The sequence below is a fragment of the Stylophora pistillata genome, chromosome 7, assembly GCF_964205215.1.
Source record: "Stylophora pistillata chromosome 7, jaStyPist1.2, whole genome shotgun sequence".
Taxonomy (NCBI): Eukaryota; Metazoa; Cnidaria; class Anthozoa; order Scleractinia; family Pocilloporidae; genus Stylophora; species Stylophora pistillata.
The window spans coordinates 5,192,746-5,214,460 of record NC_142525.1 but is presented as its reverse complement, the minus strand read 5'-3'; the positions used below and the strand labels follow the sequence as shown (position 1 = coordinate 5,214,460).

Here is a 21,715-nt window from a genome sequence, read left to right as displayed (position 1 = left end):
TTGATACATGACAGAACAGTAAGATTCAGCTGACCGCTAGTGTTACCAAGGGTGACCTGCTTCCATAGCAACCAGCTGCATTCTGGGTCAAATAAAAACATGGCCGATCGAAGTTGAATGTATGAGAGATATTTCGGGTGAATTTCATATATATCAGGGAACATTCTGTACATTATAAGTATCAAATTGTTTAGGAAAATGGGACAAAATCTCAATGAAGCTCCTGCGAGCTCACGGTAGGGTCTTGTTCACCAGAAAGGCAGTTTTGGTCAGATCTGCTTTGTGAAAAGAGTTTTATGGAAAGAGGTTCCACTCATTCTCTGATTTTTAGGTTAACTATAATTGAAGCGGCAAGAAAGATCGAGCGATACTGGTGTTCTTATCGGGACAAGCAAATGTTCAAGTTGCTAAAATATGCAATATGTGCGGCGGTAAGTTTTTAAAAAGTAAGCTTTCCTTATGTCATGTGTAATGCATGTTCGATTACGGAAATATTAGCTTCCGGTGATTTCATTTGTTAAATTCACGATGTTCTCTTTTCAGGAACATTCTCTTACGTATGAAGTGCTTAGAAAGGTGTCACCGGTAGAAGCAGATCTCCTGCGTGATCCTGTGATCCAAGCACGAGTGAGATTCAGGTATTATGAAATATTGTGTTTTTTTTTTTTGTTAATTGTTTTGCATTTCAGATTATTTTAGATTTACACTATAAATAAACACTATGAAAAATATATAGAATGAATGTTATACGCAATTAGGGAAAAAATTGTTGACTCACTGACCTTTCCAACCTTTCTTTTTTTTTTTTTTTTTTTTTTGAGTAAGATACTTTCTTAGAAGATAACCAATCAATTAATGCCATTGGATAATTAACCAGTTTAATATCCTAGCAAGCATATTTAAAGCAGATTTTTCAGGTTAACGTAAAGAAGCTCTTCTGCAAAGTGTAACTTGCTTCTACCAGCAAACATGAAGAACAAATGTCTGATCTGTGATTGCTAACAATGTAGTTTTTTTATGTATTCTATTAGTTCTATTGGAAATGACTTTCATCATCCTTTTCACTGATTTTTTTGCAGATTTGGAGGAGCAGAATTTCCACCCATAATTTTGTTCAAGATTTTTATTCACAGCGGAGGACATGGTGTCAAGTATTATTGTGGCAAAAAGGTCATTAAACCTGCTTCTGAGGTAACGAAGAATGTTTGCCCTCTGTTTTTGACTCTTGGCAGTAATCAGGAGGCTATTGCATTAGAAATATTTATAAATACCAATTGTGATCTAGTTTAACAGTCATAATTTATTCTTCAATTTATTTCCAGGCAGCTTGTGACTCCCTTAAATTGATGGGAAATCGGAAATTCTGTGATCAGTTAATAGCTGACACGTGTCAGCATGAGAAAGACAGAGTAACTGATGAAACTGATGTAACAACAATGAAAGATTATATGCAGGTATGTGGAACAACAAAGGAAATCTCCCAACTGTTGAACAGGTGAATGCATTGTAGGTTCCAAATGGACATTTCATGATTTTAACATGAATGAACTCCAGTTGTTACCAGGCCAAGCGAGACAGTGATCTTGTTCGGCCATGTGTAGGATGAATTTTGTTCTGAAGATTGCGAACGTGAATCGTTTTCATCCTATCGATTTCGACGAACATTTTTCAGTTATTTTGAGAAGGAAACCTCAGATTGTTTGCAAGTGTTCGACATTTCAATTTATTTGTCTGAGCTTTGTGTACTTTCATTTTGCTTTATATTTTGCTTTGCGTTTGCGAGTTTCGATTGTGTAATACTACTTTCAGAAACATTATTTGTATGCTGCTTATTTGATGAACCTGGATTGAAAGACTCTAAAATTAACCGTTCGATTCAGTGGCTACATGCATGTCTCCTTAGTTTCTGACTTGAATTAGATCTGATTGTTAATTCTCCCCTCTAGCTGTCACACATTTCCTTTTTAATTAGTTATGAGAATTTGTTTTTAGATCAAGATAAAAACTTCTACCTGATAAGTTTGAGTATTCTCGTTACCTGTTTGCTGGATCATGTATGGATATTATAGGGAGAAGTTACAGGTTAATCGCTGAAATGCAACAAGCAACTTTGAGCTTTCATGTCATGGATTACACCCTTCTACCTCTATCCAGTACTTTAAATTTCTCAACTTTTTTAATAAGTCTGGATGGAGAGAGGCACTGGGGGTAAATAAGATATGTTTTCAAGCTGCCCTGTTAAGCAAATTTCAGTTTTATCAACTGAGTTGACACAGTAAATAATTATTGGTCTCTGTAAAGAGTTTCAAAGCTGAAGTTTTGAGTGTTAGCCCTTTGTCAGAGCAACAATGACATTAGACCTTCATCTTTCACTGTGACAAAGGGCTACCACTGCAAACATCATCTTTGAAACTCTTAACAGTAGCCAATAATACTTTATGAACTCAGCTTTAAAACTAAAAATTACCTTGCTACTCCCACCGACGCAACACCACAGTTTCTTTAGAAACTAAATACCCCTTAATTCAATTACTCCGTCAAGCTTTACTGTTATCCAAGCTCAATGACATGCTACATGAGTGCAAATATGTAGTTGTTAATTTTTCTGAATTCTAACTAAAAAGTATATAAAGCTCAGTGGACCAGGTTAATTTTATAGCTTTTTTTACTCGTCTCACAGTATTTAAGCCATTTAGATGAATGTCCTGCAGCAACAGGAGGAAAATCAAACACTTGGAGAAGACTCACTCTTGAAGGTAAGTCAACCAAATGCTTTTTGTGCAATTTTGCTAATTGGTAGTAATCTTTCAAAAGTGTGTTTCGATTGAGGTCGGATTACATAAAATTAACATCTACTTAACTAGTACAGCTGTATGTAAAAACAGTAAATATCCTATTCAAAGCATTTAGGCCTTCATAGTGTAATTTTCCCTTGTCTGATTTGAAGATAGATATAAATGTATGTACACCTTACTATTCCTTCAAGCTTAAATTAAAGTTTGAATTGTATATCTTGTCCAATTGCATAGCCATACCACGGCAAAATATAGTACATGATATCTTCAGTTATGTGGCATGTGGTATCTCGACCTCACGACTGCTTGAGGAGTGTCCAGATTTGTTGGCATTGAGACCAGCTACTCAAGAAATTCAAGTAGCCAGCATCAAGGCAATTCCTTTGTACAGGTACAATGGCAATGATTTTTTAAATTAACACATTTCTCAAGTAAATGTTAGATGCCGAAAACAAATAAAAGCCACAAAGAAGATTAATTAATAAATTTTATAGGAGAAAAGAATTGTTACTGGCAATGTTGTCAGTAACAATTAACTCAAATGGTCGTATGCTCTGTCAGTCTTACCATAACTATGCCAATAATGCACATATTAGCTCCTTCCGTTAGACACCCACCTCCCTTACAAGTCTCTAAATAGAATGTAAACAAAGTAAAGTGTGTACTCAAGCCACGTGGCCCTGGTCCAACCAAAGCTTATCCCAGTTTCCATATCACAAAGCAATGAGTAGTATTACTATTCTTCCCCCCCCCCCCCCCCTGGATAGGATGCTGGTCCATTGTATGGTTATCCCCCTGTATTTTCTCCGTTTTACCCAACAATTCACTTGACTTATATGTCCTCCTGGGTGAATAAATTAAAGGCATTATCAAAGTACTCTCATGGTACATCTCTAAACCCAGGAGTAGAAATGTCTATGGAAAATTGATGCCTGATAAAATTTTTTTTTTTTTGGGGGGGGGGGGTAACCTTGAGGTGGACTGGCATTCATCCAGGGGGGAGTAGTCATACTCCTAGCTGCTTCATGCTAAGGAAACCACAGAAAGCCCCAGGTGGTTCAGTGAGTCACTTGACTCAAGAACAGATTTTATCTTTGTATTACTCTTTATCACATAATCAGTGCTCAACTGATGAAAAGAAACTTTCTCATTTCCAGGAAGAAACGGCAAGTAGATTACACCATCTCGTCTCCAATCAGAAGGTCAAAACAAGCCAAAGCAAGGGTTGCAAAAATGCGGAAAATGTTTGGAATGGATTCTCCAAAACTCCCTGAGAGTTGCCCGGGAGGTACACCAGTAACACAGGTGCCTGATGTTGATTTGTTTCAAGACGAGGATTGGGAAGATCAAGCTGACAAGTTATATGAATGGACACAAACTTTATCTTTGGATGAGCTTGGAGTCACCTCCCCATGACATCTGACAAATTGAAAAATTGGAATGAAAATGTGTATAAGTTGAGAGGGAGGAGGGATAAAGGAAAGAATGGTTTGGAGTCAAAGGGAAGGCCATCAGGCCTGGATTCAGTGGACATCTCAAGATAATGGCATGGATCAACAGTTGGAATGGAAAAAGCTGCCAATGTTCCTGATTTGTGGCAAAAACAAGGAATAATTTCAATTGATGAATACCATTTGCCTTGATATGTTTGCTAAAAGGCAGAAAACATTAATTATAGCAGTTGTTGTCAAAATACTGCTTGCTTACATTTGACACGCCAGAAAAGTTTAATATTTTTATTAGATAGATAGATTAATTGTTTGACATGGAATGTGTTGCTAAAATGATCTTTAAATTACACCTACAATGTACTTTTATAAAAATTACAACAAGTTAGAGTAAATGATGTAATAAATGAGTCCCCACTAAAATGTAATAACAAATGTACATGTAAAAGCAATGAAACAATGGTGCTCTAATTCTTGGTTTATTATTATTTTGTGCTTACTAGTTGAAATGAATTAATTGAACCAGAGCAAAGATCAGAAAGCCTTTGGATATGTCTTGTTTATGACAATTCAAATTACTAATAAATAATACTATTTATACACGACGACTCCCATTTGTACAGAATTGGAATAAGCAGGACTTGACACTAAGGGTAGCCAACTAGCCACAGACTTTTAGAAATTCAGTTTTGGCTCGAGGTTTTCGGTTTCCACATGCCAGTTTGGCTGGTAAACAAACTGAAATTGTTGTAACATTTAAATTGTCACTTGCCACCTGGCTAGTAAGTTGAAAAGTTAGTAGTGTCAAGCCCTGAACGGCAATCTGATAAAAAGGGCCTTGCATTATTTTTAAAACAAAAGTTTTGAGCAGCTTGAAATTGGCCTATTTACAGTGTAAGCCTTGAAGTATTAGCAGATAATTGTAATTACAGCAAATCATTTACAATTAAGATTCATCAGACTCAAACAACAGTCTCTTAAAGCATCATCAGCCATTGTAAGGTTTAGCACCTGGCCTTGCAGCTTCTTTCTGTAGCTCATTGTCAACCTTGGCCTTTATTTTCTCCCAGTCAACTTCCACCTGAAAAATACAGGTGAACCATGTAAACAGATAAATTCCTTGAAATTTAGCAAGTGTTACAACTGACTTTTGCCTTGGGAGGGCACCATTAACTAGTACAGACAGTTTCCATGCTAATTACATTATACTGGAAAACATGAATTTTAAAGTATGAAGGATTCTTTTTCCTAATACATACCATTTTACACTGACTATAATTATCAGGGTGTTTTGCAAATAGAATCAAGTCCAAAGATATGAAAATTGTACCAATTGAAATGGGATGTAGGCATGCCTGGTGTTCATGTAAACAAGAATCATTGTTTCCCAAAGCATGGATATTTTCAATGCAGCACGTCTAACCCTCTAACAATATCTGATTGTGAATTCTCCCACTTAGTGCTACACATTTCCTTGTAAATAGGTAATGAGAATTGGGTGTTAGATCAAGATAACTACTTCTACCTCATAACTTTGAGTATTCTCATTGCCTGTTTGCTGGAGAAAGTATGAATATCACATGGGGAGAAATTACATGTTTAATCATTTCTAGGAGTTAGAAGCCTGATTTAGTATGGCTCACCCCTTCTGCATACTGTAGAAACCGTTTGCTTGTTTCTGTCTTGTCAAAGTTTTCCAGATATTTCTGTCGATAGGCTAACACAGTGTCCACATGAGTCTTGTGCTTAACAGCAAGTTCCAGAGCCCTGCAATGCAACAAAACAAACTCAAGATCTACAATGGATCTATTTGTGAGACTAGTGTAGCTAAGATTTTTCAAGGGACTCACTCACTGGAGCCACTGTTACAAATTTCTGCAACTGTGTTAATATAATATACTGCTGCTCTTAGTATTTCCCTTATAAATTGACTTGGTAAGAAGGACCCACAAATGGAGCATCTAGTAGTAGAAAAGATTTTGCCCTGTGGCTTTTCCAAATTCCTGCATTTTCATAAAGGATGCCTGCTTACACACTATGCTCCAACAAAACCATTTCCCTACCACACTCAAAAGACTAGAAGGGAAAATTAAAGTGGTAACTGAGTCCAAACCTGTCCCAGTTGAAGAGATCAATATTCATCTGTATCGCCCTGTAAATGAGCCCAGCTTGCAAGAGAATTGTCTCTGCTTCTTGAGTCTGTCGGCAGAACAGAGCCATGGCAGCATTTCTTCCTTCTTTTGTGGGAATTTCCTTGATGTGATTGATGTATTGGACTTTGTCAGCCTACAGTTTAAAAAACAATTAAGTTCAATTGTGATTTCTGAATTTACATTTTAGATTTAGTCACGTAACAATTTAACAAAAAGGTAATCTCCAAAAATTTGGTCAGGGCTTCTGGTCAGCAGTTAGCCTCATGAGTGCATGATAACATGGCTTTCATATTAGGCAGTTTGGTAGCCACCATTTTTCAGTAATCCACAGCATTTTTGTAGCATTTGATTTCAAGTATTCCCCTGCTTTTTTCCTTACACAGATCCAATCAACCTCTATCAGTCCTCAACTGCTGCAACTCCCTGGACAACAGCACAATATTAAATAAGCTTCAGTACATACTTCATCTATGGCTGCATAAGCTGTCTCTGCAGTATTGAGATCCTTTGCATAGGCAGCCATGGTTGCTAAACATGCCCACAAAACATTGTCCTGAAAAAAAGTGCACATACATTTTCCTTTCTCTCTCCAAACTTGGTCAGTGATTATCTATTCCCGACCAGTGTAATGTTTGTTCCTTTCCTTTCTTCGTATTGAGCAAACATTTGTTATGTTCTATTACCCTCACCAAAATTAAGCACAATTTTACTATACTATTTCTGTAATCAAAGTGTAATGCAAATAAGATACAAAAAGTATAATTTCGTTAGACCTAGTATAGTTTGAAGAGCTACTAAAAGTAGTGTTTTGTATCATACTTGGTACCTCCTGAAATTGGAACACTCAAAAGTTAAACTTGAAGTGAACTGGAGAGAAACAGAAAATTTTGCAGTACACTCCAAGGATACTTTAAAAATAAAACCACTAGTGGCAAAGTGACAAGTACAGTATACTTTAAGTATACTTAGAATCTATTCAAGATGTAAATGAAAGGCCATACCTGAAAATATTGGAAAACTAAACAATCAAGATGAAAGATTTTTTAATTTTCCAACATTTTCAAGCACAGTTGCAAGTTTATTCCATGGCAAGTCAAGATCTACTAACTCAGTTATTTCCATCACAGCAACAGGCATAATTTTCATGCAAACTGTGCCACGTGAGATCTAAACCCTTTCTTTCCAAATAACTCTGTTTTCATCTTTCTTCTTAACTCTGCTTTAGAATAGAATTCCATGTTGTTCATATGAAACTGTCACATCCAAAATACAAGCTATCATTAACCATGAGTAACTTAAGCTATCTTGCTTTGGCATTATAACAATGGAACCACAAAAATGGAAAAAGATGAGGTTTCTAGTTTAACTTGTACTAATCCAAGCTAATGATTTATGTTTCTTAGTACAATCTTCGGAAGCCATCCACCCTGCAGTGTTCTTTTAACACTCTGAGAAAAGATTGCTTATGTGTAAAAGCTCTTACTAGTGATTTATTTTCATGTCATACATTTTTACTTATAACTCTTTGTATCATTTTTTTTTTTGCGTTCATATATACACAACTGCTTGAGTTATACATGTTTACAACTTACAAGGCTATTTTAAACAAGAAAAATATTTGAATTTTAATGAAGAGTTCTCAAAGCTGCTCTTACAATAACATAAAACCAATTTTTATTATAAATGCCAATTCATATTTGCTTCTGTTTGGGCTTGAATGCATTTGAAAATGACAAGAAATCATTAAAAAATGACAAGAAATCATTAACCAATCATCATTAATCACAGATTTACCTTAACAAATCTGCAGAGTCGAATACCATCTTGCCACTTTGACTCACTGGCATACTTGTGAAGCTTTGATGGATATGGTGAAATTCTGTCAAACAACCAAAACAACAGCCCTGAGCAAAATTACTTTTATTAGTAACATTCCCTATCTGTAGCAGGGTACTAACATCATCAAATTTTTTTTTTTGCTGATTCTTTTGGACTCGTGTGACAGACTAACAGACATTGTTAATATTTCATTAGAGAAGACCTAATTTTTTGGACGTTAAAGTTTGTGTAAACACTGGCAAATGTCAATTGCTATAACTGTAACATCACCAAACTGTGCATAAATAAGATTCATTTTCTATGACAAATCTGATTACTAGAGTTGCAATTATACGGCATGGATGTGAAGAGAAAACTTACATTGTGCTGCAGAGAGAGCCATCAGCTCTTCTCATTGTGCAGTGATTTTCCAGGAAGCTGACAATCTGAGGGTTCTTCCCAAAATCACTAAAAATGGGAAAAATAAGTGACAGAGTGACATTGTTTTTGTAATTACTTTTAAGTCCTGGAGTAGACCACTTGTTAATAACATTTTCTTTAGGGATCACTGCCAAGGGCAATATCTGTTCAAATAAATTCAAAGTGTGGCCAGTGATGCCAATGAACTTTGTGCAACACAAATAATTATGTGCTCTATGAAAAATAGAAGGGAAACCCAGTGCTCTGAAACTGTGAAATCCAGGGTGCCCAGCATATGCTTTTTTATTAAAAAACTAAGATTCCTGAGTTGCAAAAGAGCAAAAGTAAGGCACAAAAGGCCACTGGGTGCTGCTAGACCACAGCCCTGGAACACTTACCAATAATGTACCAACCCACCCCTTAAATGATAGAGCATTGACAGGGATTTTAATTCTTTACCTGGAATCTTTCTCAATTAGTGTTTTGTGCAGGATATCCTGATCAACATAAACTGCACTCGGATAATACCAAACAATAAATCTCCCATCTTGGAATGCTGACAACATGTTTGTGTTGTCATTCCATGCCATTGTTGTTATCATTGTTCCTAGAGTAAAAGAGAAGTAAGTTAAAACAAGACTCCAATTAACCACAAAAAGTGGGTGTGCCACTGAGTAACTTACAGGTGAAAGTCAAAATATTGTGCCATGATAACATCCTGTGCGCTTAAATCCCTATAAAAACTACATTTTATGATTTAAATGCACAAAAAAGCTTTCAACAAGCCACCTTAACCAAAACCTCTTCATCAAAAGATGTTTACGAAATAAATGTCAACCTATGTACTGCTACTGCTCAATTTTTTTTTTTTAACAGACACTCTCCAGCTGATAAATTTGTGTTTTCTCATTACCATTTTTCTGTGTACTGTAGTGTACTGATAGTGTAAGGGAAATTAACCAGTAAATAACTTGTAGGAGTTCAAGTGTTGTCTGTTGTACTAACCAAGTTTAACCAGTCTTTCAGCTGGACCAATGTGTTTGACAGGTGTTAGATAAAGATCTCTGTTTTTATCAATAATGGCCAGTTGCCTGTCACTGGTTTGCCCACACTGACTTAGAGCAATCTCCATTACTTCCAGCTGAAATCAAAAGACAGAATGTGAAGCTGAGTCCGATAAACAAAGAAAAAAACTTATTCAAAAAAATTTGTACGTGGCTTATGGTAAACTATAATTAGGTTTGCACATAATTATGATCTTTTTTGAGCATCTGATAAGAAGGCTTGACTGCATGATACTTCAAAAAGTGATCTAAAGACTGTTGTTGTCAGTGCTTTAAGCGCAAGTCCTGTTATTAGCTTGTATAATTATAGGGAAGAGAAAAAACAAAACAAATTTTGTAACTCTTTAGATTTATAGAACAAAAACACTGTCTTACAGAGTGTTGAATTGGCTGGCCACTTCCAACTGGCTTTCCTGTCTGAGTTTCAAATAAATGAATAACTGAAAAAAGAAAACAGCAATAACAATACTGTAAATTAAACTGCAGTATGGCTTAGACATTGGTTGATCTTACCGCCAACACAATGGTAGTGTGTCAGTGGTGTGTCAGTAGTATGTCGGCTGATGCATTGGCAGATGCATTGGCTGATGCATTGGCTGATGCATTGGCTGATGCATTGGCCAAGTTGGTTGGTGCAGGGCTCAACACTAACGGTAGCCCACTAGCCACAGACTAGTAGAAATTCAGTTTTGGCTAGTGGATTTCAGTTTCCACTAGCCAGTTCGGCTGGTAAATGAACTGACATTGTCGTAGCATCTAAGATGTCACCAGCCACTTGGCTAGTAGGTTGAAAAGTTAGTGTAGAGCCCTGTAATGGTGGAATCGGATTCTTACCAAAACTTAACATGTCAGTCATTCACAATAAACTTCAACATGCCTTCTACTGGGTTAAATTAACCTCATACATAATACAAAAGTGGATCAAGGTGTAATTTACAACTTTACCTTTCTCGTCTTTCCGATCTTTGATTGCAAGTGTATCATTGCTTAATGTACATGTTTGCTCATTCAAGGTGTCTGTCCTTAATCCTTGGAACTTTGGAACACAGGTTAATCGCCCCTGCAAGATCAAACAACTAAAATGCCATGGATGTTTTAAAAACACAAAAAAGTATCACTGATGATGACAAAAAATGATGCTACAGGGCTTGACGCTAACTTTTCAACTTACCAGCCAAGTCGCTAGTGACAACTTAGATGATACAACAATATCAGTTTGTTTACTAGCCAAACTGGCCAGCGGAAATCAAAAGCCACTAGCCAAAACTGAATTTCTCCTAGTCTGAGGCTAGTTGGCTACTGTTAGCGTCAAGCCCTGATGCTATTTAACTCTTCCATCTCTAAGAGTGACTGGCATCTAATTTCTCCTTTAGTTGCATCACCCCTGAATCAAAAATTAACTACAGGTCACAAGAATAAGATAAGATAAGGCCTTTATTTAAACACGATAATAATTAAAGCTAACAGCTTGAGGGGTCGTGTATTTAGTTTATACAGTATTTAAATAAGAAGAAGACTAGCTAAATAAGTAAAAGGCTAACACTAACATCTTAATCAAAAGTAGAGAAAGTCATCATTTTTATAGCAGACAGCTGAAGCTGAAGCAATTATATTAAATTTAAAATCTCTAAAATAAGGCTTTGTTTTCAAATATCAAAACAGCTCATTTGGGTTTTTGTGCAAGATATTAGCTTCACTTTAGCTAATAGTGTTCCAAAAGATTGCACCTCTATGGGCAAGGGAATCTTTCATAAACCTAGTATTAATTAAATCTTGGAAATATCAGTGAATTATCTCCTCTGAGATGATTACCACTCTTTAAGGCTCTTGATTGTTAAACCAATTCTCTTTGTTACATGTAGCACCATAGGATGTTGAAGTTGAAGTTGAAATTCATTTATTTGTTTTCACAGGTTGATTAATTTGGCAGCTGTAATAGCTGATGTGGACCTGCTGTCTTAACCCACCCATCCCACCCCAGGGGAGGACATCCATCACACAGTAATCTCGTGTGTGGGAAATTAACGTCTCGTGCCCCTAACCTTGCAGGAGATGGGACCTCCATTTATTCGTCCCTATCCGAGAAGACTAGAATATCTAACCATTTCTTGATGTTATAGAAAGGTAGCAAATTCTTCTCAATTATTTTAAGACCTTGAGTGTTGGTCCGGCCAGGGCTCGAACCCTCGTCCTCCCGCACTACAGTCCAGTGCTCTATCCATTGAGCTAACCGGGAGGCGGTTAGCTCAATGTGTATAGAAAGCAGTGCGGAGAATATACATAATGATCATGTTAGAAGGTTAATGGTTAAACTGTGATGGCTGATATCAGTCAGAAGTATAGAAAATGCACGAGACCTAATACTGGCCAATGTTGGGCCAATACTGGCACAAACCTCGTATGAGTAAATCTGAAGACCTGAGTCGTCCACCAGAAGAAAGTATCTAACGAAATAAAACAAACAACACAAATCTTAAGATGATTTTTGCAGGTATAGTTTTGATTTTATCTGATTTGATAATGTAAATTATTGGTCACCGTAAAGACTTTCTAATAAAACCAACTTTAAAACAATCGCCCTTTGTACCAAGAAGGCTCTTCGGAAACTCTTGGTGTTCATCGTCCCTTTCATTAGTACTTTAATTTTCAGGGACGGAAACAATTTAGGATTAAAAAAGAGAATTTTAGCAAACACCAAATTCTAGAAATTACAGCCATTTTCCGTGTTACGTGCATTGCGAGAAAAGGCGGGTGTTTCCACATCCATCTTTCGACATGCTATTTACACGTTTACCAGGTCCTCACACCCATTCTGCTCAAACGAGGTTGCAAACCTGCAATCAAAATGGTAAAAAGTCTGTCGGCAGACTTGCGATGGCGAGTTATTTAAGGCTAACAAATAAACCATGCGAAGAAAACTCACCGCGAAAGTACCAATCGACACCCATCCGTATCGGAACACTTGATTTATGGTCGTTTTTCATCCTTTCCGGGTATTCTAAAAAAACTCGATCCATCCCACTGTTATTCACTACTAGAAACACCGTGTTCGCTTTAGATCGTTTTTTAACGTACTAAACATGGTCTAAAACATTTTAATCGGCACAATTTTCGATTGAGTCAGCAGGAACCTGTCTGATCCAACGTCTGGTCTTCCACAGGTCTTTCGCCGGAGATTTTGTGGTTAAAACTCAAAGGTTGACCGATAGCTTTCCCACAGGCGGTCTTCGTATATATCATCACTTCTCGACTTCTTTCCTCGGAAACTTCGGGAACTGGCAGGCCAAAAACATAAATCGCTTGCCTAAATTCGGCATCCAAAACAGTCGCGAGTTCCGCCATGTTTACGGCCTCAGTGACTTGTTACAACAGGCTTGGTTACAAAGCATGTCGAAAGATAGAAGTCCAACAGGCGTGGAAAATAGTTGCAAATTAAGGTATGCATGTAACACTGAAAAGGGCTCCAACTATAACTGAAAAAAAAAAAATGTTTCAAAACTCACTTTTCAGTCTGGACAATGAGGGTGATATTTCCATTCTTGAGATCAAATATCATTGGTGTGTTCCAGTTTCTGACACTGCAAAATAAAAAGCAATTATTTCCCATCAGTGATCGATAATCAGATAACGATAATCTTAGTGTATTGATCAAGATTCCATAACCAGTCCACTACAACTAACCTGTATATGTAGCACTGCGATGTTGTTGCTACAACAAGGTGGTTGAAGGCCAATGAAGTCTTTATAATGCGGTCTCGGAAGTCTGAAGGAATTGTTAAGATTAATTTTTAATTAGTGCAAAACACTTATTATGAATGATCAAAGAAACCAAAAAATTTGGTCACAAGATTTTCTGAAAACTAAAAAAAAGTGAGATCAATTTATAGATAAGTTTTTTATTAAAAGTTTTACCCAATGATTCTTTGACATCATTCATAACATCTCTGACAAAAATACTCTTGCGGTCTGTTATTGTTACTTCAAAGTTTTTCCACTCAAGACGTCTGCAAATTACAGAGGTAATATTTTACTGTGAAAAAATCTCAAAATGATTCAAATTCATAACAAGCCTTTTGCAGACTCCATAAAAACTATGCAATTACATTCCATCATTCCACTCATAAAACTCACCTTTCGATGACGTGAGCAAAGATAACTTGTCCATTCCCACAAGCACCTGCAAGTTGTGTTCCATCACTTGACCAAGCAATGTTGAATATTGAGCCAGTGTTGGGTTTCTCCAGGGTGTACGACCACTGAAGGAATATAACACACAGACAAAAGTCAAAACAGTGACATGATACAAAGCACATCTTTGAGTATCTTTCCGTTGCCCTTACGTAAAAATTCAGAATTTAAGCCAACCTAAACAGATTATTTCTCTTCGACTGAACAAGAGCTCTGCATTAGTACAGAAAACAAATTTATGAAAAGTAGGCATTCAAAACCCGAGATCAATCTTAGATAATTTAAAATTATAAAAAAGAATCTCTGATCATGGTTATAATTCTTCAGCCGCTGTCTACAGAACTTTCTCCTCTCTTAACTGGACTTCAGAAATTGAGCACCCTGTCTTTAGTTAGTTGTATAACTGACAGTAACCGCATATTTTACCTAAACTGGTAAAAGGTGGTCTCAATTAAGGGTAAGCCATAGTCTAGCCACAGACTAGAAGAAATTCAGTTCTTGCTGGTGGTTTTCATTTCCACCAGCCAGTTTGACTACTAATTAACAAACTGAAACTGCCATAATATCTAAGCTGCAACTAGTCACTTGGCTATTAAGTTGAAAAGTTAGTGTCAAGCTCCAATAGATGAAGTCAGTTGAATTGAAGAATTTTAGTCCAGAGGTAAGTTTTAATAAGTGAGTCTTCTATTTGACTTTCTGCTAACTTTACATAAAAAAATATTTACCCCAGTTTTGTCACAGAGTCTCAGAGTATTAAATGACCCAACAGCAAAGAGTTCACCTATCAAATCGACATAAAGAAAATTTAAAAAATCAATAGTTTGTACACTGATGTAATGGAATATTATGTGTACTCTTGAAAACAGATATGAAAATAAATATCAATGAAACTTAAATGACTGCAGAGATTTGATATCAAAAGCAATTTATCCTTTCAATGCCTGCTTAAAAATCCAAATAAAAGGACACTTACCATCTGGAGCCCATGAAATGCTGGTGATTGGATACTCATGCAACATGCTGGAATACAACACTCGGCCATAACTGTCCCACACCTAACAAGATAATAACATGTTCAAAGAAGGTTATTCCTCGTCATACAGTTTTGATGTACAGTGTCATTGAAAGATAAAATATTGCATGCTCGTTTTATACTCCTTGGTGAAAAGGAGGCACTGTAAATAATAGGTTGTCAGGCTGCCAAAAGAAGGTTAATCATTCAAAAATCTAGACGTGAATTAAAACATGGTTTTAGTTTAAAATTACTCTTATTAAGTAGATAATGATGAAGCTTAACTATCATTTCAAAAATAAGCTTCATTATTACATGTATCTACTTAATAAATTTTAAACTAGAACCATGTTTTAATTAATTCTAGATTTTTGAATGATGGAATTGTATTTTCATGTTTTTATTTTGCATTTCCTATTTCTGTTTGGGAGTTTTAATACAGGGCTAACCTCTACACTCCCTTTATTCATCACTATGTTTTTTCCTGTAATTATATAAAGCTTGTTTACATCTTGAATAAAGTTGGTATGTTATGTTATTTCATGAAACATCAGTCATTTAACTACAGACAACAGTCCTTCTTAGCACTATAATTCCATCTGAACTTTCAGATTGTACAATTAGAATTATAGAGAGTGTCACCCATGTCGCACATTAACCTTCTCCATGTCAATTGTTAACTGAATAAAGGCTGATAGTTTCGAAAGAAACTGTTTGGGGCTGCGTCGGTGGGAGTAACGAAATAATTTGGTACGGTGGCCAATTTACCATTTCAACTTTGTTGATATATCCAAATTATTCAATTGTTAACTGCCTAATAATTGTTTGTTGTGTTAAAGAACATAATCCAGATTTGTCTTCTTCCCACTCTACCTGATAATGTGTCCTTATTGACTGAGCGAGAGGGTCAAATAAGACAGAAAAAGTATTTGGATCCTGGAGGCACTGCAGTGAAGTGTGTATTACGTACATGACCAAGAACCTTGAATATTTTCCTGTCCAGCCCAACATTACTCAATCAACAAACATTAATTTTATTGTTGGTAACACTGCTGTTCTCTTTCTAAGTTCTTCCTTTCATTCTTGCCTCATACACCTCTGGATGCCATATAATATTAAGCTAATTGGCTTTTTACAAGCTCCTCTCTATTCATGCATCATCCATCAAAATTAATAGGAACTTTTCTTAAATTCTTTTTCCATAACAGCACATGCTGGGCTGTATACTACATTATCAGTATCAAGATTACTTGACACATCACGTTTGAAGAGTTCTATTTAATATATGTGAAGAATAACAGTCCTGTTTCTACCTCACTCTAAATCATGAACTTCCTTCCCCCTCCCCCTCCCCCCAACTAAATGTTGGGGGAGGGGGGAGGGGGAATCATGGTATCACAATACAAAACTGATTTTTTTTTTAGCAGGGAGAGGGGAAAATGGTTAACTTAACAAGGGAAAAAGAGATAAAATTGAAGTAATATGGGGTTAGAGAAGATCAATAAGTCAACAATTTTGTAAGTAAAAAAAAAAAAAAAGAAAGAAACAAAGTACCTTATACTTGCAGTCTTCCCCACCAGATACAATAATGTTATTGATAGGATTCCAGTCAACTTTTAACACAATTGCATCATGAGCCTTCCACTACATAAAAAAAAATATTGAGTTATACACAATGGAATTAATTTTACCACATACAGCACAGCATACAGGTTTCTGTAAAGTTTTTAAGTATACGACTGGAAACTGAATTAAAGAAAATAGTGATAGAGGCATTTTTCAATCAACCTATTGTATCGATCAGTTCTTTTCATTGGCACCTTCACATTATCGTTGGCAAATCCCTACAAAGCATTGAATCGTTTTTCTTAAATTGATCTTGAAGCTGAAACATCACTGTGGGAGTTGAAGCCTGTTGACAGTTGTATGGTTAGGTGTCACTACAACAGTACTGTAACTGTTATATAGTTTTTATGCCTGTTTCTATCGCAAGCACCACATTAGAACACTTTCTAAGCTACAGATTAAAAAAAAACAAAAAACATCAGCTTCTTTATTGTACAACACCTGCACTGGTTTAGCAGCAGCTTGTAAAGGTTTAATCACCAACTGCTTGCCACTTGTGTGAAGGATCTGGTCTGAGTCTGGGCTCCATGATACAGAATATACTGGGGTCCCTGTGAAAACACAATCAAATATTATTATAGAAAAAATTATTCAAAGTATCATAGCTTGTAAAAAGTGTAGTCAAACTTAATTCCATGAGTGTGATCTTGGCTAATTTAAAATACTAAGGAACTTGACAGGTTTAAGACAACTTATTCTTGAGATATCGATTTCCATACACCTAGCTATTATAATTTTAGCTAATTCAGCCCTAAATGTTTCAATCAAATCATCTAAGAGTCAGTTTATGTGCAGGGCTGTAAAACCCTTCGGTTAGAGTGAGAGACCCATTCAAGTAACATTCTGCCTCAGGTTGAAACACCAGAAGTTTACAGTGCTGTATTATCTTATTTTTTTGGTATGCACACAAACCTGCTTGAACCAAAGTTGATCTTAACATTCCACTTCTCGACCAGATCTTTACTTGGCCATCTTCTCCAACTAGTAAAAAAAAAAAACAAAAACAAAGATGAAATGTTCCAGCACACTAAGATACACACTTTATTAATCGTGCTTTAGGTTAGAACAGGCACTTAGTTATCACTGCCTCATTGTTGCATTTATTCAATGTTTTAAGTGGTACTACAACCAGCTACTATGTTTGCATCCACAACATTTCTGTGTCATTTTACAAGACAAAGTACTAGCTAGCAGGGCGTTACTACTACTTCCACTTGAATCAGGGTCAAGGTACATTTTTCCAAGCATCTGTTACACCCACTGTTACTACTGCAGCATTCCCATTTACGTTCCTAATGACATTTTGGTGTTTAGCATGTGCATTTTTCTACATTGTTTTTTGCATTCTTTCACTCACATTGATTTATATTAATTCTGTTACATTTTTTTTAATTCATATAATTTTGCTTTGTTTAATTTCATTTTGTATTTAAGCTTCTCACTAAAATTTAGCACTAGAGAATCAGTCCTTGAGATCAATGCCGATTATTTTACTGCGATCAATTTTTAGTTTTCCATCCTTAACTCCTAGCTTTCCTTCCTTCGTGTTCACAAAATCATACAATGTTTGTTAAGTGTTTTTCCTCATCTGATTGCTTTTCATATGCTGTTTACGTTTCTATTCCTTCCACTTGTATTTTGTAATAACTATAGTGACTACTTTGTTCCTTTAGCAACCACGATCAACTGTAATGTAATAAAGTTAAAGAGCATGTTGAAACAGATCTTGTTGGCAGTTGTAACTATACGCTTGGTTGACAAATGGTAATTTGAGAGTTTTCTTACAGAGAATCTACTAACTAACCACTAGCAAGGAAAATGGACTCTGTTATACACATTCTGCTGTCAGATGGACAGTTAAATTAGGAAAGGCCTTTCACACCTGTCACCATTGCTGATCCATCAAGACTCCATCTTCCAGAGAGAACAGCACCTCTGTGAGCCTCAACAGATTTCTCAATACGACCATTCCGAGAAATCAAGTGGAATTTACCTAAAGTAAGTGATAAATATGAGGTTATAATATAGTAAGCCCAATAAATTTAGCATAAAAAATACCCTTTCTTCTGAAACCTTTTGACTCCCAGAAATGACCAAGACAGAATTTCTCCTTTCAATATAAATCTAATATCAAGCAGACAAGTAATGAGAATAAAGAAAAACATCAATTAGGGGATTATTAGTTGATTTAATACCAAATTCTAAGGATTGACATCATAAGAATTGTGGGACAGATAGTAAGGAAGGTTAAATAATTATGATCTGGGAGGTAAAAGGGCTAAAAAAAAAAAAAGTTTGAACTTGGGAGATGAGTTAGGAGTGTCGAGTGACTAAATTTTCTCTAAAAAGTCACCACCTAGATGACCTGTATAATTTCTGCAGTCATGTTGTGCAAGTATTACTGGAGGTATAAATGATCTTACCATCTGTTGAAGTAAGGACAAACAGCTCTGACTGGCTTTGTTTTTTGCCTCCAGCTCCACGAGGAAACCAGTGTATGTCAGTTGGAAAGATCTCTGCAGGCAATTTCATGACCTGTTAAAGAGACAATCAAAGGAAAGGTTGACAGAGAGAAAATTCAAAGGGAAGTTAAATCCACAAAAGAATGAAACTCATTAGTTATCAACAACATTGGAATGGCAATAAATTTTCTAACACAGTGAAATGAAGCAATCTTAATATCATATACCTGTGTAGTTTCATCTGATAACAGATTCCACTTCAATATGCTGTGATCATCTCTTTTACAGAACAAAAAAAAAAGTCAAGTATGAATTGTTAAAAATAATACTATTGCCTGGAAGAATCATCCTGGTGAAAATGGTAATTATAAAGTATTCAGGGATCCAGTGACTACTTTCAATCCTCAAATTCAACTGTCTTTTATTCAGTACTATACAGTACTCATAATTTGTTATTTTACTGTTTCTAAGGAGTGGATTTACGACATGATTGAGTAATAGGAAGTTCCTAACAGTGCTAACGTCATGTAACACAAAACACAAAACACTACAGTAAAGGTAGTCTGTACCTCAGCCAAGTGCTTCACCCAGCCAGTGTTTATCCCAGTTTCTGTAGTATGAAGTTACTAGGAGTATTGTTAATCTCCCTGAATGAGAGAGCCGACAGGGGGGTAACAGCCTCCCACTTTGCATACCAAGTCCTCCCACCTTCCTTTTTTTTTTTTTTTTTTGCCCTTCTACTCCTGACTCCCACCTTTCTTTGTATTTCTCCGGTGACTGACTTTAATAGGTATCTAACTTCACTGCTATTATATTGTTTTTTTTTTTAGTCCCTGTGCCCCTCCATCTGGATGGAATGCCAATTCATTGCAAGGTTAAACCCCCCCCCCCCCTTCTGGCATTTCATGAAGCCTCTCTAACAGTTCAGTCGGTTCTGATGATGACTTCCCCACAGGTTGTCGAAACGTCAGTCACTACCACCGACAACAGTCCTTCTCAGGACTACACTCACGCGGACAATCAGACTACACCTTCACAGTTCAGTTCATTTGTACACATTTCTTCTACCACAATGACCTGCAGAATCCACAAACCTGGACCACTCGCCTCAGAGTCCAGCACTAGCCCATTAAACTACTGCATGTTCCTATGCAAAATCAGGGAGATCCTAACCTAAATGCCATCACCATTGCTTTCATTTTCTATTTTGCAGGCTTTCCTAGCCAATCACCTCTAATACATGTGAATTAACCTACCCACTAGAAAACAGCTCATCAGCAGATGTCCACCCAACACAACTAACAAGATCCTTATCTGTCGTCAGAAGTCAAGAATGTTATAATACAACTACAAAGGGGACCTACATGTAACCACCAGTAGTAAACCACTCATCAAAATGTTGAAACAAATTCAAGTGAAGGAACTATCTTCTAGTTCGTTTTAACGTTTATTGTCACACTTTAAAATCGATCTACGACTAAATTTTTTGGTAATTATAAAAACTGAATTTTAAATTGAGTGGCGTACAATTTTGCCGTGATTTCTGGTTTGCTTAAAGAAAAAGATGGGACTTAAGGTATATCGGCTTATCTTGGAATTCGCCTCATATGCCGGTGTTTACGGTACGTCTGCAAGCAATCTACGTCTCGACTACCTTATATTTTACATACTAACATTTCGACTAAAAAGGATACGTTTCGATTCTTTTAATACGTGAGTCTTGAACCTCATCTTCGATGTTTTCAGCCGCCTTTCACATCAAATGCAAATCACCCTTGTCCTTGACAACCAACAGCAATCAGTGACCAAGGTAAACAACTTCGACTAATGTGGTTCAAAATACCACCATTTCTCCAAAAAAGCACCTTGGAGAGGAGTATTAGCCACTAATAAAGGTATTTTACACATAAAAGTTATCCGAACCAGTAAAACAAGCGAGAATGTTGAACGTTTTGTGCAGACTGAAATTACTCGCCCAATTTTGTAAAAGAGTTATTGGCTATCGTTCATGCTTAGTAACCTGGCACTCTTACTCGTAAGAAACCAGGAATGAATTTCGCTTGGATCTAGATGATGTAATTTATCATGAAGCAAAAAACCATCCAATAAGCTCAGGCTGGGTAGGCGGAGATTATTTCGATAGAGGAATTCAGAAACATTTCTGAGCTTTCGTGACAGGTTCGAAATTCAGGCTGGAGGTTGAAAGTTCTAGGCATTTTTTTTTTAGGGGGGGAGGATAGGGAGGAATCGATAAGTCACGTTATTGGAGTCAAACATTGCTTCTAACTAGATTTAGTTGTCTCAAGAACTGAAGCAAGAATATATGATAAAGAATTCAGATGGAACCAGAACCGTGTTGCAATACTTGGTGTCCATAAAAGCTTCAACAGCGTGTTCTCGAAGCGGCATTTTCAATCCTGCACACGACTCTACACCGAAATATTTTTCCTTACTGAACCACTAGCGGCCCAAGCGTACTGTGTGTGATTTTGAGGTCTAAAGGCGATTGACGGGATTATCTAACATATTAATATCGAATTTTAAGCGTAAGGGCGGGCCGTTAGAAAAACACTGTATACAGTTGATTGAGAGCATGACACGCTTTACAAAGAAAGTCGCCAAAACAGCGTTAAAACGACCATTGGTGACCGGGCCAAGCGGTCACAGAAAAGTGGTAAGGAAACTTCACACGTTATATTCCTCGCTTTTATTATCCTTTTAAATTTTAT

The 21,715-nt window shown here is 36.4% G+C and overlaps 2 protein-coding genes across 2 annotated transcripts; one reads left to right on the top strand and one right to left on the bottom strand.

The window, feature by feature from the left end:
- Positions 1-72: 72 nt before the first annotated feature.
- Positions 73-4,845, top strand: LOC111342523 (uncharacterized protein CXorf58). The gene is made up of 8 exons (XM_022949622.2): positions 73-236; positions 332-431; positions 544-638; positions 1,080-1,191; positions 1,323-1,454; positions 2,681-2,756; positions 3,030-3,186; positions 3,953-4,845. The coding sequence occupies exons 1-8, from the start codon at positions 199-201 to the stop codon at positions 4,209-4,211; spliced, it is 969 nt and encodes a 322-aa protein (XP_022805357.2). The 5' UTR covers positions 73-198; the 3' UTR covers positions 4,212-4,845.
- LOC111342518 (intraflagellar transport protein 80 homolog) lies at positions 4,518-21,001 on the bottom strand. The gene is made up of 25 exons (XM_088727027.1): positions 20,681-21,001; positions 20,243-20,300; positions 19,214-19,265; positions 18,948-19,059; positions 18,407-18,517; positions 17,437-17,505; positions 16,966-17,075; positions 16,453-16,542; positions 14,860-14,941; positions 14,612-14,667; positions 13,830-13,954; positions 13,611-13,702; positions 13,380-13,461; positions 13,202-13,276; positions 12,094-12,142; positions 10,644-10,758; positions 10,074-10,138; positions 9,640-9,775; positions 9,094-9,241; positions 8,596-8,682; positions 8,191-8,275; positions 6,860-6,949; positions 6,357-6,529; positions 5,887-6,010; positions 4,518-5,324 (listed from the first exon to the last, which is right to left on the bottom strand). The coding sequence occupies exons 1-25, from the start codon at positions 20,715-20,717 to the stop codon at positions 5,232-5,234; spliced, it is 2,316 nt and encodes a 771-aa protein (XP_088583153.1). The 5' UTR covers positions 20,718-21,001; the 3' UTR covers positions 4,518-5,231.
- Positions 21,002-21,715: the final 714 nt, after the last annotated feature.